Source organism: Oncorhynchus nerka, linkage group LG2 (genome assembly GCF_034236695.1).
Source record: "Oncorhynchus nerka isolate Pitt River linkage group LG2, Oner_Uvic_2.0, whole genome shotgun sequence".
Classification (NCBI taxonomy): Eukaryota; Metazoa; Chordata; class Actinopteri; order Salmoniformes; family Salmonidae; genus Oncorhynchus; species Oncorhynchus nerka.
In genome coordinates, this window is record NC_088397.1 from 83,370,222 (window position 1) to 83,389,213 (window position 18,992).

An 18,992-nucleotide genomic window follows, 5' to 3' on the forward strand; every position below is an offset into this window, starting at 1 on the left:
TATGTATGACATTGTACAAGATGTACTACCAACGCAATAAAAACAGCTGTCCTACAATTATATTTTATTAATATGGCTCTCACATACATACCTGTACAACAGACATACATTCCTACACACACGCAAGTGGATATACATCATTTCATGTTTCATTATGACAATATGCTAGATGTGGTAGCTCACATAGAAACAACAGACTTTTAAAAAGGAAAAAGGCAGGACAGGATCAAATTCATCTCCACAGGCAGCAGTATGATGATCACCAATATTTTGGATCGGAGAAGCAACAAATGTTTAGGATTACTGAAGCATTCACACAATTAGTCCTTGGTCCGTCTGTAGTGCACTATCTAGGGAGTAGGGTCCGTCTGTAGTGCACTATCTAGGGAGTAGGGTCCGTCTGTAGTGCACTATCTAGGGAGTAGGGTCCGTCTGTAGTGCACTATCTAGGGAGTAGGGTACTTTTTCGGACTCGGGTCCTTGTGTTGGGAGTCAAAGCGTTTACCGGAATAAAAATTGGTCAAAGGCTCATTATTAAGCCCCAATGGTCCCTTCTCACATCGTTGGTTTGGTCCTCGCTCACTTTGTTGACAACTTCCCATCATGGCAATAATAAAAATGCTACGAAATATCTCCATTCAAATACGATGAGTACTAAAGAGACATTTGAAATTGATTTGCAACTGTTATAAAAACAGTTGTTCTTACATTATGGGATGGTAGTACAATCTTTCTTCATATTTTATACAGTGGTGGTGGGATGCTGTGATAGTGGCGAACACTGGCAGGTATAAAGGCTATGAGACTTTATAAAGGGGGGTCAAACAAGTCTTATGAGAAGTCTTACAAAGCATTATAGCTGCATACAAAATGCATTATACCTGTCAGCATTAAGTAAAGTGTTTCCAAATAGTGTTGAGACCCAACAAACTAAATGTAGTGGCTTCGTCACATCACTGCAGGTGACAGTAAGTTTTTATGAACCCAAGCACAAAGTGCAAAAACGGATAACACAGAACAGAGTCATACTAAAATCCAACTACTTGGATTTCCCAAACATGCCTGTGATGGGTCCTATTGTTGTCTAGAATTGATGTTCTATGATTTGTGCAGGTAGAGTACAGTTATACTACACTGAGATTAATTCTGAGATAGGCTTCCATCTAAAAACAAACATTTTCCAACAGCCAACGCATTTGATGGAGTGACGCCCCCTTGTGGCAAGAGAATGGAAGTCAATTCTGTATCATAACTACAAATAAATCAGAGAAGGAATAATATATATATATATATATATATATATATATATATATATATTAGATATTAAAAAAACATCATAGGTAGATGTACATGATCATCAAGGGTTAGATACAAATTCATCAAATAAGAACCCCTAATCTCATAAAAAGAGAGATATTGGCATATGACTAAAACAACTTTAGAGGACATACAACAGGAACACAGACAAGAGTGTCACATACATATGTATATGAAGACAGTCAAATTCATAAACAGTATAAAATAGGGATGAACTTGTGGATAGACTGGCTAGCAGGCGCTGAGCATTCCCTGTTTCTGTGAGCTTTTTAAGATTCTATTGTGAATGTTCTAATTCTTTCTCTTTGATATTGAATACTACATTGTTAAGGAAGAGCTTGCAGGTAAGCATTTCACTGTACTGTTTACACCGGTTGTATCCTGTGCACGTGACAAATTAATGTTGATTTGATTTCACAGACATAGGAAAAGAGGGGGTAACCTAAACGAGGAGGCGCGGGCATAGGTGGAGATCATGGTACTCATTCCCTCACTATAGAGGGGTTCAATGGCCCTTATCAAAAGTCACTGAGGATGCTGATGTCAGCAAACTCTTTGCGGTAGCGGTGGGAGTAGAGGGCCAGCAGGATGGACCACTTCAGGGTCATTAAACTCCACACGCCCGACAGGAACAGGCTCCTCGGGTCGGTCAGTGCTGGAAATGACAGACACGACAGATATTAGTCTTGCGGACTCAGTGCAAAAGACCTGATTGGCACACTGTTACACATTTCATTGACTCAGGTACTTCTCGATGAAGGTTCCTGTAGAAAAACTGACCACAGCTTTAGGCTTGTAACATACACAAAGACAATGGATTTGACATGGAATAACCCCATGAACTTATGGGAGATCACAGCACAAAATCTCTGGGAAGCAGTCATTTTGTGGGGAAATAGATGTAATCATGTGCCCTAAGAGCTGAAATATGCAATATTAATGACTAAATTAAAAACAAAAACTAAGTTAAGTGAGAAGTAGGCATTGGTCTGAAGTCGAAAAAGGAAATTCACGAGCACCACAATAACTACTCCACCCATGATACACCAAGGTTTTCCAGACCACAGTTTGGACCTACTACAGCAGCTATGTTGGTCTATTGTACTTCAAATAATGTGTAGGCAGGTTGCTTAGGTTTCTAACTTTCTCAAACAGCCTAATTCATACTCTTAGAGGTGCTGCCACAATAATGTGACTTGAACCGCATACATGTTAAAGTATTGGACTCTTCACACATCCCATTCCAGTACCAGCTCAAGCATTTTAAAATGATATGAAAGCAAGCTTTGCTTTTATACTTACAAGACCATCACACTTGATTGAGCAAGTTGTTTTGACTTGTAGTAATGTGGTGCCTGCCTGTATTTCATTAAACCTTTATTTTAGCAATACATGACATTGAGAAACATAGATACTTGATAACATATTTTTGGGGGTCAGTAGGCACCCAACATAACAACAGGTTATGGTGTGTTGGATACAGTCACTCTTATAGAGGTCTACAGAGCCTGTCTGCATTCCTGATTTCTGTAACCGTTAGCTTACCTGTGTAATATTCACATAAGCTCAGAAACATAGTCCTGTTTTATAAATTGCTGTGCGGATCAATGGGCAGTTCATTACCTATGTGAAAATGAATATGTAGCTTAAAGTTGTGTGCATTTCTATTTCATGATGCAATAAAGATAGTGATGCTATAATAATAATAAATAATTTACAAAAGGCCTCTCTCATTAGGCTGTATATACACACACACACACACACACACACAATACTGTTCAAAAGTGTTGGGTCACTTAGAAATGTCCTTGTTTTTGAAAGAAAAGCACATTCTTTGTCCATTAAAATAACATGAAATTGATCAGAAATGCAGTGTAGATATTGTTAATGTTGTAAATGACTATTGTAGCTGGAAACGGCAGATTTTTTTTATGGAACATCGACATAGGCGTACAGAGGCCCATTATCAGCAACCATCACTCCTGTGTTCCAATGACACATTGTGTTAGCCAATCCAAGTTTATCATTTTAAAGGGCTAATTAATCATTAGAAAACGATTTTGCAATTATGTTAGCACAGCTGAAAACTGCTGTCCTGATTAAAGAAGCAATAACACTGGCCTTCTTTAGACTAGTTGAGTATGTGGAGGAGCATCAGCATTTGTGGGTTCAATTACAGGCTCAAAATGGCCAGAAACAAAAACCCTTAGTCTGAAACTCGTCAGTCTATTCTTGTTCTGAGAAATGAAGGCTATTCCATGTGAAAAATTGCCAAGAAACTGAAGATCTCATACAGCGCTGTGTACTACTCCCTTCACAGAACAACGCAAACTGGCTCTAACCAGAATAGAAAGAGGAGTGGGAGGCCCAGGTGCACATCTGAGCAAGAGAACAATTACATTAGAGTGTCTAGTTTGAGAAACAGACGCCTCACAAGTCCTCAACTAGCAGCTTCATTAAATAGTACCCGCAAAACACCAGTCTCAACGTCAACAGTGAAGAGGCGACTCCGGGATGCTGGCCTTTTAAAATGATAAAACTTGGATTAGCTAACACAACGTGCCATTGGAACACAGGAGTGATGGTTGCTGATAATGGGCCTCTGTACGCTATGTAGATATTCAATAAATAAAAATCAGCCGTTTCCAGCTACAATAGTCATTTACAACATTAACAATGTCTACACTGTATTTCTGATCAATTTGATATTATTTTAATGGACAAAAAAATTGATTTTCTTTCAAAAACAAGGACATTTCTAAGTGACCCCACACTTTTGAACGGTAGTGTACATACACATTATTTAATAGCAGAACACAGTAAAGTCCATTACTCCACTGAAGAGTATGAATTAGGCTGTTTAAGAAGGTTTGAATCCTTAGCAACCTGCATACACATTGTTTGAAGTACAATAGACAAACCTATCTACTGTTGTAGGTCAAAGCTGTGTGCTGGAAACCTTAGTAGAGCATTTGGCTTCAGACCAATTCCTACTTGTCACTTAAAACATTGTTTTTTACACCGGAAGGTGATTTTCTGTTAAAGGTCCTTATACAACATTTTCACAAAAAGCCTTACTTTTTTTCCCACAATCAAAAGTCAGTCATCGGCAGTGCTTTTTTACCCTTTAAAATCAGCCTCCGCCAAAAGGTCTGGGCCTTAACGGCACATGTGGTATGCTTGCATAACTGCAAGGGTTGCTGGTTTAAACCCTGGTCTGCTGGATGTTGCCTTCTAATAACTCAAATCAATTTTGAACTGTTTGTAGAATGTGTTGAATTTACCATGGATAAACAAAAGTAATTGTCTGTAGTTTTCAGAAGGTGAAAAGCTCAAATGATTGTGACAGTCTTACGTCGCAAAATATTAGTCAATTCCCGTTGAATGCAAAGTAAAAGAAAATGGTTAAGTCATAACATTTTGAAGGTTAAGTCATAGCCATTTGTTTTCTCAGCTACAGTTTGAATTGTGTTCTGACAGTGAAATGTGGCTGGCTCTTACAGCACCTTGGACTATGGAATAGGTAGGGGCTTTTGCAAGGTAGCACCATGACAATTTGCTCAAAGTTTAGTGTTGGTTTGAACTGATGTAGCTAGTGAGCGATGTTTTGTGGAAAAATGTAGGACTGGCATTTGGACGTGAGCGAGCTAACACTAACGTAAATTCATTCACTTTTGTATATCGCCTTGGTCCGTACAATTGACCTTATTTTTGCGCCCAAAAAACGTAATACTTCCAGATCAACTGTAATATCAATACCAATGTAAAGCACACTTTCTCCCCTTTCCAACAAAATTAATGACGAGACCTTCTTGAATTATGCAGAGATGGGCATCATGAAGGCAATGAGCTTTGTCGGGTCTTTTTAAAAATGTTGGGTGGGTAGCGAAAGCTTGAAAGGGGGAAATATGTTGAGTAAAGAAAGTTTTTTATTTTTTTTTACACCCGATTTGTCCAACTAATCAACGTTAAAATGTAAATAAAACAAAGAGTTTATATAATGTCTCATCACATACCTGTTTGAAGGGTTGTGTTGAATTTGAAGAGGGATTTAGGGCTGCGCTAACGTTAGCCTCACAAGTGAACTGCAGCTGTTCCGGCTTTTGAGTGCCATGATGGCTCGCAGTAATGACGTGCAACAAAATGCTATTGGCACCCTAGTCATGAAATATTAGCAATAATTATATTAATTTAGACAAAAATCATGAAGTTTTCTTACAAGTGTATATGGTTAAGCATGGTTTTAATCTGCGAGAGAAGGGCTACCTCTGGTGGAAAGAGGCTGTACGGCACAAAATGAGTTGCAAATGCACGCTGTACATTACGTAGTGACACGTCACGATGTAATATACATCAGAGGGGTCAGTTTTTTCATCTTTTCTCCAATACTGTTAGTCCATTACCATGTCAATCAATGCTGAATCGAAACGTAGTTCACACCCCGGAATTTGATGCCAACACAGTCACTACAGTCCCATTCGTTTTCATTGCAGCCTCGTTTGAATGTCGCGGTTACCCACATTTGTACGGAATGGGGTGAGGTCAGCGGTTGTTGTTTGGTTCTAGCTAACTAATGGCTTAAGTAATTCCATGACCAAATATAGCTTGCTGCCTTTCTTTTCCTGTTTGTTAGCTGGCTAGCTTTCAGCTGACTGGTGTTAGCTAGCTACAGAGGCTAACTGCTAGACTTTGGAGAAGCAAGCTAATGTTATCCATCTAACGTTAGCCAACATAAGACTGTAAAGTTAGCCAACATTACCTAGCTAGCTATCATAGCAGCCAAGGACGTTCGCTAGCTTATTTGTGCATATTTGTTTGTGCTCGGATTATACGCAAGTGTCTAGGTCAGCCTTATATTAAAAACAGTGGTTAGGGAATGAACAGTAGAGCAAGTGAAGGGCAGATGAGAAGCAAATGAGGATCAAATAAGGAGTGAAGGAATAAGAGTGAATGGAGTGTGTGTGTGAGAGACTCACACTCTTTGTTGGTGATGGCGAGGGAGAGGAAGGTGATGAAGGCCACCACTGCCAGAAGGGCAAAGAAGACACCCATGAAAAGGAAGAACTTGAGGCCCTTCAGCCAGGTGCGCCAGTAGTCCTGCAAGTACATGATGTGGGTGATGAGGGCCCAGAAAGCCAGCACACCTGAGGGGGAAGAGACACAGAAAGTCAGGGGCTGGTTGTTCAAAATCCTTACACTTTGAGTCAAATTCCTGACATGATGAGACAAGCACTAAGTAACGAAGTATTTAATTGAAAGAATTTGATGAAGAATTCCTCTTTGTTATAAAATCTTGAACTGCCTTCAATGAAACAAATGGATTTATAAAGGCCTTTTTACATCAGCAGATGTCACAAAGTGCTTATGCAGAAACCGAGCCTAAAACCCCAAAGAGCAAGCAATGCAGATGTAGAGGCACGATGGCTAGGGATAAACACCTTAGAAAGGCAGGAACCTAGGAAGAAACCTAGAGAGGAACCAGGCTCTGAGGAGTGGCCGGTCCTCTTCTAGCTGTGCTGGTGGAGATAAGAGTACATGGCCATTGAGGTTAGGCTACTATAGGTTATTGTGTGGAGATGTGTTAGGGGGGAACATATTCTGACACAGCACATAACATTTTGCTGTGTCATTTGTGTCTCAATTCAAACTGTTGTCACTCCATGTTCCTCTTTTACGGTGTCAGCTTCATAACAACAAGTCCATTTGACAACGTATAGCACGGTCTTTCGTGATCCACTTTCACCATTTCTTACACAATATTTCAACTGTCCTTACTCGTTGGGCATGCTAGGTAGGACAATGTGGCCATATTCACAACGAGTCTCAACGCAGGAGTTCTGTTGACAGGCCTATAGAAATAGTCTTGCCATTTAGATCATAATGACTAAGTGTAAATAATAGTAATAAAGTTACATATTGGGATAATATTAAAACACACAGCCAGGTCAACTAAGTAGTGGCTCCGTAAGAAGCATCTCAAGGTCCTGGAGTGGCCTAGCCAGTCTCCAGACCTAAACCCAATAGAAAATCGTTGAAGGGAGCTGAAAGTCTTTATTGCCCAGCGACAGCCCCGAAACCTGAAGGATCTGGAGAAGGTCGGTATGGAGGAGTGGGCCAAAATCCCTGCTGCAGTGTGTGCAAACCTGGTCAAGAACTACAGGAAACATATGATCTCTCTGTAATTCTGTACCAAATATTAAGTTCTGCTTTTCTGATGTATCAAATACTTTTGTCATGCAATACAATGCAAATTAATTACTTAAAATCATACAACGTGATTTTCTGGATTTTTGTTTTAGATTCCGTCTCTCACAGTTGAAGTGTACCTATGATAAAAATGACAGACCTCTACATGCTTTGTAAGTAGGAAAACCTGCAAAATCTGTAGTGTATCTTTATTTATTTAAGTATCAAATACTTGTTCTCCCCACTGTATATTGTATCGACAACATTGCAATATTTTTGAGCTAGTTGGCTGTACCTGTACCAAAACACCAGTATTTCTCCTTAATAGTTTGTTCTCCCATCTTCTTTTTAAAATTGGGAGCAAAAAAAATAATAATACAATTTTTAAAAATGTAAGTGTTCAGCACTTATTTCCATGACCGATCAAAACTTGTTTTCTCATGGCTCGCTCGTCCCTCTGCAGCAGACACATCGTGAGCAATATGTTTGGAACATCAAATCACAATACATATAGAATCGTGAGAATCACAATACATATAGAATCTAAGGGGGCATTCGTAAATTCACTCTGGATATCTACCCCGAATTCAAAGCACTCTCGTCTGAGTGTGCCAGAGAGCAGAATAACTGCTGAATGTACGAACGTGCAACACCCATTGAATACGACCAGTTTCGGGTAAACGTCAGCAAAAAAGCATTCCTAAAATTGTTGCCAGGAGCACAGTTCGTCAACAACGCTCTAGATAACATGAAAACAGCCTAACCAGCTATGCTAGGGCGAGTAAAATGGTCAGAATGAGGTACTCTCATTTGTGCCTGAAAGTAGCTAGCAAGCCAGTCAACTTTAGCCAGTTCCAACGGCAGTCAAGCAGCCAAGCTGAGGTCAGAACACTCGGCTCAACCCTACTCCTCGGCCAAACAAAAGTTGTTCACTTCAGTACAAAACGCAATTGTACAAAACAAGTTAGAGAAACAGACCCAGCCAAAAATAAACACTCTGAATTTATGAAACGCCCAAAGCGCACTCTGGCACTCCAGAGTGAATTTACGAACACACCCGAAGTATCATGATAATATCGTATTGTGAGGTCCCTGGCAAATCCCAGCTCTAGTAAAAATAAGTGTATATAGACAGGGAGGACCAGACCCTGGATCATAACCCACTGACATATGTTTTGAATACAGGCCCAGAACTAATGAGCAAGTAGTCTACATAAACTTTGTTCTTTCTTCAGGGTTGGGGGTTAAAAAGTTTTAACAGTGTTTGAGGTTTGAAAGTACCATTCTGGCTTCCTTTCAAACATGGTCAGATAGTGATTAGGGCTGAGTCTTGATTCTCCACACTTTTCCTGAAGTGTGCACTTGCACACTTCCTGTAGTGGATTTAACAAATGGTGGAAACTCCCTCCTACCAATGCTTACAACAATCCAAAGCTTTTAAATCAATGATGGGGAGTTTTTTGGGGAAAGTGTAGAGAATTGGGATACAGCAAAGCTACTAAGTTCAATTGTTAGAGGGAGCTTCATGTTTTATTAGTCGTACGTACGGTATACACCTGGTATACACCGTCCAATGAAATGCTTACTTGCAGGTTCCCTTCTCAACAAATAAACAATAAGAAATAAAATATAAGAACACGAACAATGCCTCAGTAGAATAGAATAAATATTTTAGCATAAGTATAATACAGGAAGGCACCATTTATTGTCCAATATTTACACATGTTTTGGAGATCAGCGGGGGTGGCAATAAGAGTTTGATAGCAGCAGTTGTGATGAGTGTGTAGCATGAATGTATAAGTATGTGTGAAAGAGTCTATATCTGTGTGAGTGTGTGCTAAGGAGTGCAGCTGGTCAGTCCAGTTTAAGAGTTCAGCAGTCTGATGGCTTGTAGATAGAAACAGTCTCTGAGCCTGTTGCTATCAGACTTCCTGCTCTGATACAGAGAAGGCTTGTCTTATTCTGCTGTGTCAATCTGCCATGCTGACCCCACTAATTTCCACATCTCATGGTTTACAATCATATGACCAAGCACAATAATTGCACCTTTATTAATTGTTTCTCTATTGGCACAGGCACCACACATCACATGCTGCTATCATGACCCCACAAGAAAAAAAGTGGATTTGGCCTTTGGAACATTAATGACAGCGCAGTTTATAAAAAGTAATTTGACTTCACATACAGATAGATGTACACTGTACATGAAATATACATACTGTAATGACCGGACTAGATCATAAAGGACCAATTGTTCAGACAGAGGATTCAGTTTACGAATTGACGGTTTATTAACCCAACTTTACACAGGCTACTGTTTGGCCGTAGCCCACGCCAAATAAATGAAGGATACCCTATAAAACAACTGTGATCTTCTCTTGTGAAGGCCAGACGTAAGAGAGAGAACAATGGCTAAACCTGGTCTTAACTTCCAATGCTCCATCCCCCTGCCCAACCCCCCTCCACGCCACTCCGCCAACCACCAGGATGCCCGGCATCAGAACCTTCCAGGCATTCCCGTGATTGGCAGATAGCAGGTTGATTGGCATGTCAGACCCCGCGAACACTGGGTACTGGTAAGTACAACACAACCAACTAACAGCCTAACACGTAACACACAGCTGTCTGTGTGGGTCGCTACAATACAATACAAATCTATTACTAAATCGGCGTCTGCAGCTACTATTCTGTTTGAAGAAGTGGTATGAGAAGTTTACAACAATGAGAAGAGAGAAAAGTCACACAGATATCAACTTGCTGACTTGAGAAGATGAACTAACGAGAGCTCAAAGTTCACAGCCACAAATGCACCACTAATTAACTAGATCATTACATAACTGACAAAAGGGGTGCTCTTAGTGTTACACTGTCAATACCTGTGTTTTACACCACATTATAAAATAAAAACACAAATAATACTCTAAAGGCACTTAAATTCAAATACTAGGCAATATAGAACTTAATCATAAAGTACATCATTTATTGTACAATTACTATGCATGGTTGGTAACTAGGCCTTAATGTTCCTCCGACTGCAGTGTAGCCAATGTTCAATACTTGAAAGTTTTACTGCTTTATGGTAGGCGCAGGCTTCCACTCTTATCAGGTCAGCAAATTGTAATGGTGATGCGGAGATAAGTCCTGCTACTCATCCCATTGGAAGTTGTATGCCAAGTTCATCTGAGGAGACTGTTTAAAAAGGATGTGTAAGCAGAAATACAGTGCAGTTTGAGTTGACACCTGACAGGTTTTTGACCAGTGTTTTAGAATCAGGAACAAACATTCCAGGTTAACCAGGAAGGCTTTCAACCTACTCTTGAAAGTTGTAATAGTAAAATGCACTAGAGGTCGACCGATTAATCAGAATGGCCGATTAATTAGGGCCGATTTCAAGTTTTCATACCAATCAGAAATCTGTATTTCTGGACACCGATTTGGCCGATTATTTTTATTTTTATTTGATTTTTTACACCTTTATTTATCCTATATTTAACTAGGCAAGTCAGTTAAGAACACATTCTTATTTTCAATGACGGCCTAGGAGCAGAATGACAGATTTTTACCTTGTCAGCTCGGGGGTTCAATCTTGCAACCTTACAGTTAACCTGTTGAGTGTAGGGGGGAGTATTTTGATGTTTGGATGAAAAACCTCCCAAATGAAACTGCCTATTTCTCAGGTCCAGAATATGCATATAATTGTCAGATTAGGATAGAAAACACTAAAGTTTCCAAAACATTGTCTGTGAGTTATAACAGAACTGATATTGCAGGCAAAAACCTGAGGAAAATCCAACCCGGAAGTGCTGTTTTGCCTGAAAGCTCTCGGTTCCATTGCCTGCCTTCGCTCCATTTAAAGGAGATATCAACCAGATTAATTTTCCTATGGCTTCCACATGTTGTGAACAGTCTTTAGACATAGTTTCAGGCTTTTGTTTTGAAAAATGAGAGAGAAAGATCACATCGCGTCATTGGATGGCTGGGTGTCAGCAGCGTTTTGCATGCGCAACAGAGTGGAGCAAACATTTTCGCTCGCTCTCCTATTGAAGAAGCTACTGTCCGGTTGAAATATTATCGATTATTTATTGTAAAAACAACCTGAGGATTGATTATAAAAAACATTTGACATGTTGCTACGAACTTTACGGATACTATTTGGAATTTGTCTGCCCCATCGTGACCGCTCGAGCCTGTGGATTTCTGAACATAACCCGCCAACCAAATGGAGGTTTTTGGATATAAAAATAATCTTTATGGAACAAAAGGAACATTTATTGTGTATCTGGGAGTCTCGTGAGTGCAAACATCCGAAGACCATCAAAAAGTAAGCGATTCATTTTATTGCTTTTCTAACCAATCTACTTTGCTGCTAGCTGTTTGTAATGTTGTCTGCTGAGAGAGATGTCCTAACATAAACGCTTGGATAGCTTTCACCAAAAAGCTTTTTTGAAATCTGACACGCCAGGTGGATTAACAACAAGCTAAACTGTGTTTTGCCATATTGCACTTGTGATTATGAAAATTTTATATGTTTAGTAATTTAATTTGAATTTGGCACTCTGCAAATCAGTGGATGTTGACAAAAATGATCCCGCTAATGGGATGGGTGCGCCAAGAAGTTAAAGGGAGTGCTCCTAATCTCAGTTTGTTACCTGTATAATAGACACCTGTCCACAGAAGCAATCAATCAGATTCCAAACTCTCCACCATGGCCAAGACCAAAGAGCTCTCCAAGGATGTCAGGGACAAGATTGTAGACCGACACAAGGCTGGAATGGGCTACAAGACCATCGCCAAGCAGCTTGGTGAGAAGGTGACAACAGTTGGTGTGATTATTCGCAAATGGAAGAAACACAAAAGAACTGTAAATCTCCCTCGGCCATGCAAGATCTCACCTCGTGGAGTTGCAATGATCATGAGAACCGTGAGGAATCAGTCCAGAACTACACGGGAGGATCTTGTCAATGATCAAGGCAGCTGGGACCATAGTCACCAAGAAAACAATTGGTAACACACTACGCCATGAAGGACTGAAATTCTGCAGCGCCCGCAAGGTTCCCCTGCTCAAGAAAACACATATACATGCCCATCTGAAGTTTGCCAATGAACATCTGAATGATTCAGAGGACAACTGGGTGAATGTGTTGTGGTCAGATGAGACCAAAATGGAGCTCTTTGGCATCAACTCAACTCGCCGTGTTTGGAGGAGGAGGAATGCTGCCTATGACCCCAAGAACATCATCCCCTAAATGGTCTAGTCCCGCTTCATAACTGGGTTGATGATCTGCTGCTACTCTGTGCTGTACTCCACTCAATATTTATTTTGGGCTTAACTACACTGCTTATAATGACTATATGCTGTCTTCTTATACATGTACCACCTAATAGGATTTTGTTTTATTTTGTGTATGTGTGAGTTTTGTTTTGTCCTCTAAATTGGCCATCCCATTCAACAGTACAATCAATGTCATTGTTAGTATTGCGGTCTTTAAAAAAAAAAAAAAAAGGAAAATAATAAACATTTTTTTTTTAAAGAACATCATCCCCACCGTCAAACATGGAGGTGGAAACATTATGCTTTGGGGGTGTTTTTCTGCTAAGGGGACAGGACAACTTCACTGCATCAAAGGGACGATGGACGGGGCCATGTACCGTCAAATCTTCGGTGAGAAGCTCCTTCCCTCAGCATTGAAAATGGGTCATGGATGGGTATTCCAGCATGACAATGACCCAAAACACATGGCCAAGGCAACAAAGGAGTGCCTCAAGAAGAAGCATATTAAGGGTCCTGGAGTGGCCTAGCCAGTCTCCAGACCTTAATCCCATAGAAAATCTGTGGAGGGAGATGAAGGTTCGAGTTGCCAAACGTCAGCCTCAAAACCTGCAGAGAGGAGTGGGACAAAATCCCTCCTGAGATGTGTGCAAACCTGGTGGCCAACTACAAGAAACATCTGACCTCTGTGATTGCCAACAAGGGTTTTGCCACCAAGTACTAAGTCATGTTTTGCAGAGTGGCCAAATACTTATTTCCCTCATTAAAATGCAAATCAATTTATAACATTTTTTGACATTCGTTTTTCTGGATTTTTTTGTTGTTATTCTGTCTCTCACTGTTCAAATAAACCTACCATTAAAATTATAGACTGATCATGTCTTTGTCCGTGGGCAAATGTACAAAATCAGCAGGGGATCAAATACTTTTTCCCCCCTCACTGTATATATTTTTAAACCTGCATATTTTGCTATAAGAAATCCAGGTTAGCAGGCAATATTAACCAGGTGAAATAGTGTCACTTCTCTTGCATTCAGTGCACGCAGAGTCAGTGTATATGCAACAGTTTCGGCCACCTAATTTGCCAGAATTCTACGTAATTATGACATAACATTGAAGGTTGTGCAATGTAACAGGAATATTTAGACTTATGGATGCCACCCGTTAGATAAAATATGGAACGGTTCCGTATTTCACTGAAAGAATAAACGTCTTGTTTTCGAGATGATAGTTTCCGGATTCTACCATATTAATGGTCTAAGGCAGGGGTGTCAAAGTCAAATGGACGGAGGGCCAAATAAAAAAATCAGCTACAAGACGAGGGCCGGACTGTTCGAATGTTCATTGAAAATTTTTTAAATGACGCATATAGTCTAGTGAACCTAATTGAACCTACTGAAAACCTAACAAATATATTACAATATGATCAGATAAATAAAGCAATATTTTCTTATGGCTCTGTCAGTAATCTTTAATTTTCAACAGACACAAAAGACAAATTTCCTTTATATAAATATCCCCATAACATGAACATTAAATGAAAGAAACCGGTATTCAAGGCACCATCAGTAGACTATATTTTCTATTTTAGCAAAAGTGGGCTAAATTTACTTCAAAGAAAAAACAATAATAGCAATTTTCTATCATCCACTCAACTGAAATATTTTTAAAATATAATTGGATTGAAATACAAAAAATAAAGTGCAAAAATCTATTAATCAAAAACAACACTTTGTTTAAGGAGAAGTAACATGCAGTGAAAACAAATATTAAATTTTAACTTTTAAACTTGAACTGAGTAAAAACTCTAAATATGTGATTGCACAGTAATGTTCACTTGTTTGAGGTTGAGGGTGATACTTGGTGGTGTCCCATCTTTTCCACAAGTTCATCAATGTTCGGGGTAAGGCTCTGAGCTGAAGAAATCCTCAGAATTGAGTGGAGGTGTTCAGCAGTAAGTCGACTTCTGTGTGATGTTTTGTTCAGGTTCATCAAAGAAAACAGTTGTTCACACAGGTATGTGCTGCCAAACATAGACAACGTTTGAGCAGCCTGGATGCGCAGCTGGGGCATTGTGCCGGGAGGAAACGGGCGAACTCCGCAGCACCCACTGCCGCATATTTTGCCCTCAGTGCATCATTGCATTGGAGGTCAATCAACTCCATTTGGAGGTTTGGTGGTGAGCTTTCCACGTCAACAGCAAATGGGTTACCGAGCAGTTCCAACCTGCTTTTTGTGCTTCAAAGTCAGCAAATCGGCGTCGAAAGTCAGCGGCAAGCATACCTATTTTATCAGCCAACTGTGTGCTCGGGAACGCACTGGTAGAGAGCTTCTCTTTCATGGTCTGGCAGCTGGGAAAGTGGCTCAAATTTTCTTTCCGCATCTGCGTCTCCCACAGAGTCAGTTTGGTTTTAAATGCCTTCACTGTACTGTACATATCAGAGATGACACGATCCCGACCCTGCAGCTGCAAGTTTATTGCATTCAGATGACTCGTAATGTCACACAGAAAAGCCATTTCACACAGAAACATTTCGTCTCGGAGTTGTGTTGTGTCTTTCCCTTTGCTGTCCAAGAACAGACAAATCTCCTCACGAAGCTCGAAACATCTTTGAAGCACCTTTCCCTGGCTTAGCCATCGCACCTCTGTGTGATAAGGCAAATCACCATGCTCCGTTTCTAACTCCGTCAGAAATGCCTTGAACTGGCGGTGATTCAAACCTTTGGCTCTGATAAAGTTAACTGTGCGCGTGATGATGCTCATTACATGCTCCATTTTCAAGGCTTTACCGCACAACGCTTCCTGGTGTATGATACAATGATAAGCTGTCAGCTCACCTGTCGCGTTTTCCTCTTGCATCTTTTCCCGTATCTTCGCCACCAGTCCGCTCCTGTGTCCACACATCGCAGGTGCTCCGTCGGTTGTCAAACCCACGAGTTTTTCCCAAGGCAGCTCCATCTCATTTACACATCTTGACACCTCTTCATACAAATCATGCCCCGTAGTTGTGCCATGCATAGGACGTAAAGCCAAAAACTCCTCTGTCACGCTTAGGTTGGAGTCCACTCCCGCGGATGAAAATTGACAACTGGGCAATGTCAGAAATGTCGGTGCTCTCATCCACAGCCAAGGAATATGCAATAAAATCTTTTCCCTTTTTCACAAGCTGCTCTTTTAGATTGATGGACAACTGGTCTACTCTCTCGGCAATGGTGTTTCTGCTCAGACTCACATTTAAAAAGAGTTGCCTTTTTTTCTGGGCAAACTTCGTCACAAACTTTAATCATGCAGTTTTTGATGAAATCCCCTCCGTAAATGGCCGGGCTGATTTAGCGATCTCTTCTGCCAAAATAAAACTGGCCTTGACAGCAGCCTGGCCTTGTGATTTGGCTTTTTTGAACAGAGCCTGTCGAGATTTGAGGCCTCGTTTTAATTCCTCTGCCTTTTGTAGCCTTTGTTCCATGTCCATATTCTTGTTTTTGTCCGCGTGTTTCGTTTCATAATGTCGTCTCAGATTATACTCTTTCAGTACCGCCACACTTTCTCCACACAGAAGACACACAGGTTTTCCAGCTACCTTCGTGAACATATACTCCGACTCCCACCTTGTTTGAAACCCCGGTTCTCAGTATCCACCTTCCGTTTTGCCATTTTTGATGGGTATCTGAAAGTTAATTTTACTGTGATGCTGACGACTGCTGTGCCAATAAATATTGAAATGAAGCAGCCTACTGCTCGGTGCGTCACCTTTGCATTGTGGGAAATGTAGTATTGGTGCGTGTAAAAGATCTGCGGGCTGCCGGCTTGCTGCGGGCCGGTTCTAATAATAAATCAAGATCATCCCAGGGGCCGTAAAAAACCTTCTTGCGGGCCGGATGTGGCCCGCGGGCCTTGACTCTGACATATGTGTGTTACACTAACGTTTTTAGCCAGGTTTTTATTTTCCCATAGGTTTTGTAGTAATGTGTGAGTCACTCAAATATCACATGAATATAAAATTATACATGGCAAAACGTATAGAATTGCAAGAAAATTTGCTCTAAAACTGCTAAATGATATCTGCACCCTATGACAAAATGTGTAAAATTGCAGGAAATAAGTTTTAAACCTGCAAAATGGGTGTGAACAGTTTGTGTCCTGAACAGAGCTTGTGCCCATAGAAAAAGAAAGACGTGGCGGGGCGCGGGGGTGCTGAGTGAAACCCTGTAATAGCTGATGCTAAAACGCTGATGTGCAATAAACTGTTTTGGGAAACGCGAAAGTAGACAAAAGTAAATAGGCCTATGTCCAATATATGTAATGTAATGTACAGAGATGTAGTAGTTTATAACCTGGTGTGTAGAGATTTAGCTATTCTCTTCTGAAGTCAAGTTTACCGATTCAGCTTTGCTAGTTAGAATACCTTGACCTGGGGCATGTTGTTCAGTGAGGGTCGTGTTGCAACGCTTAGAACTATAGAATGTTGCCGACCGACAGATTATACAACATCTTCATAGAATCATATCTGTGTCGGTCTGTCTCTGAACATTATGTAGCTAACGTTCAGCTGGCAAATACATTCGAGTGTGGGCTTCTAAACATGTGTCACTCCAAACTCGAGGACTGTAAACACTTGCAACATGAGATGGGTACCGACACTGTCAATATCCAGCTCATGTGAGTCAGATGGACAGTTGCATCCTGAAAATATTGCATAAGCTATAATGTTACATCATGTCTGCAGCCTCATTCACAAAATAAATAATTGTTTACATTCTGGCTAATACTTTACCTGATAATCCTCCCATTGCAGCTGTCCATGATTGTTTGTACGCGATGTTCCACACGAGAAACGCAGAGAATCCCATAAGCATGCCGAAAGAGGCATACCCGATACTGATGTACGTCTTATTGAACCCCATTGGGCACGGATGACACACGAGAAGAAGACTTAAATAACAATACCGTCAACGTTTAAAAACAAGTGCTTTGTTTTGAGAAACTCGCTTCTGTACTCCACGACTCAAGCTAGTTTAACAGCTGCATGGCAGTGTACTGGGATAAAAACGTCCGAACGACAGTAGCTAATACGTTACGTTGCTGCAAATGTGCGCTAAATCGACATAGTTAATATAAAAGTCTACACAACAACTCAACACGAACGATGTGCTCTATTTGTAAGCCAAAAACGGTTGTTGTTATTCTTCTTCTGCGTTTCCGACAGAATGAATAGACGCTGTATTGCTGCCTTTCTCAGGTCGGAGTGCGAATTACACATTTGTGACCGACTAGCTCGATTCGGTCTTACGTATCAAAATTAGAAATGGTGTTTTTTACATTGGATAAAAGTAAAGCCTCAGAGCTAGAAAATTGTATATCATACACTACAGTAGAGGAACAATGGAAAGTAATTATGCTTTGAAAGTAATTCTGCTTTTTTCTCACTTTTGAGAAAATGGCCCTTGAATATTTTTGGTACACCAACACCAGCTCTTCTTCATCTACACCCATTCAGCATCTTTCACACCCTCTTAAGCTTTAGCCCCACCCAGCTCTTTAGGGATTTACATGTGAGGTCATATATTAAACAACCAAAGATTTCAAGACTAAAGGCTGGTTTATACTACGGGTGTGTTCGTAAATTCAGTCTGGAGTGCCAGAGGGTTCTCTGGGCATTTGTAAACTCAGAGCGTTGTCAGATTGTCTGTTCGTAAATTCAGAGCATTTTTCTCTCGGATCCGAGAGCTCTGACCTAACAATAGCAGTCAAGCACCTAAGCTAACTGGCTAACATTGGCTAGCTTTCTAGCTACTTCCAGACACAAATGAGGGAACCAGTTTACTCGACCTAGCAGAGCTGGTTAGGCTGTTTTTACGTTATTCCGAGCGTGCTGCTGGCAACTGTGCTGCTAGCAACAATTTAATTACACTTTTTTGCCAATATTTACTGACACCGGCCATATTCAACAGGCTTTGAGCATTCGTAAATTTGTCAGTTACTCTGCACTGTGGCACACTCAGATGAGTGCTCTGAAATCGGAGTAGATAGCCAGAGCAAATTTACCAGCTACATCTATGACAGTTGTTGCAGTGACAACATGAACATTCTATTGACAGGGTTACTTACATAGAGGAGTCTTTTGTTTAGACATGTAACTAGCTAGCTAGCTAAACAATTAACCATAATCCCAACTCATAATGTTACTACCCTGCATGAATCTGCAGGTAGTTACCCCACATT

General features: G+C 40.5%; 1 protein-coding gene across 1 annotated transcript; it reads right to left on the bottom strand.

Moving 5' to 3' along the window:
• Nucleotides 1-49: 49 nt before the first annotated feature.
• Nucleotides 50-17,980, bottom strand: LOC115143657 (heme transporter hrg1-A-like). Its single transcript, XM_029684136.2, has 3 exons — nt 17,545-17,980; nt 6,294-6,461; nt 50-1,972 (listed from the first exon to the last, which is right to left on the bottom strand). Exons 1-3 carry the CDS (start codon nt 17,672-17,674, stop codon nt 1,836-1,838), a joined length of 435 nt encoding a protein of 144 aa, XP_029539996.1. The 5' UTR covers nt 17,675-17,980; the 3' UTR covers nt 50-1,835.
• Nucleotides 17,981-18,992: the final 1,012 nt, after the last annotated feature.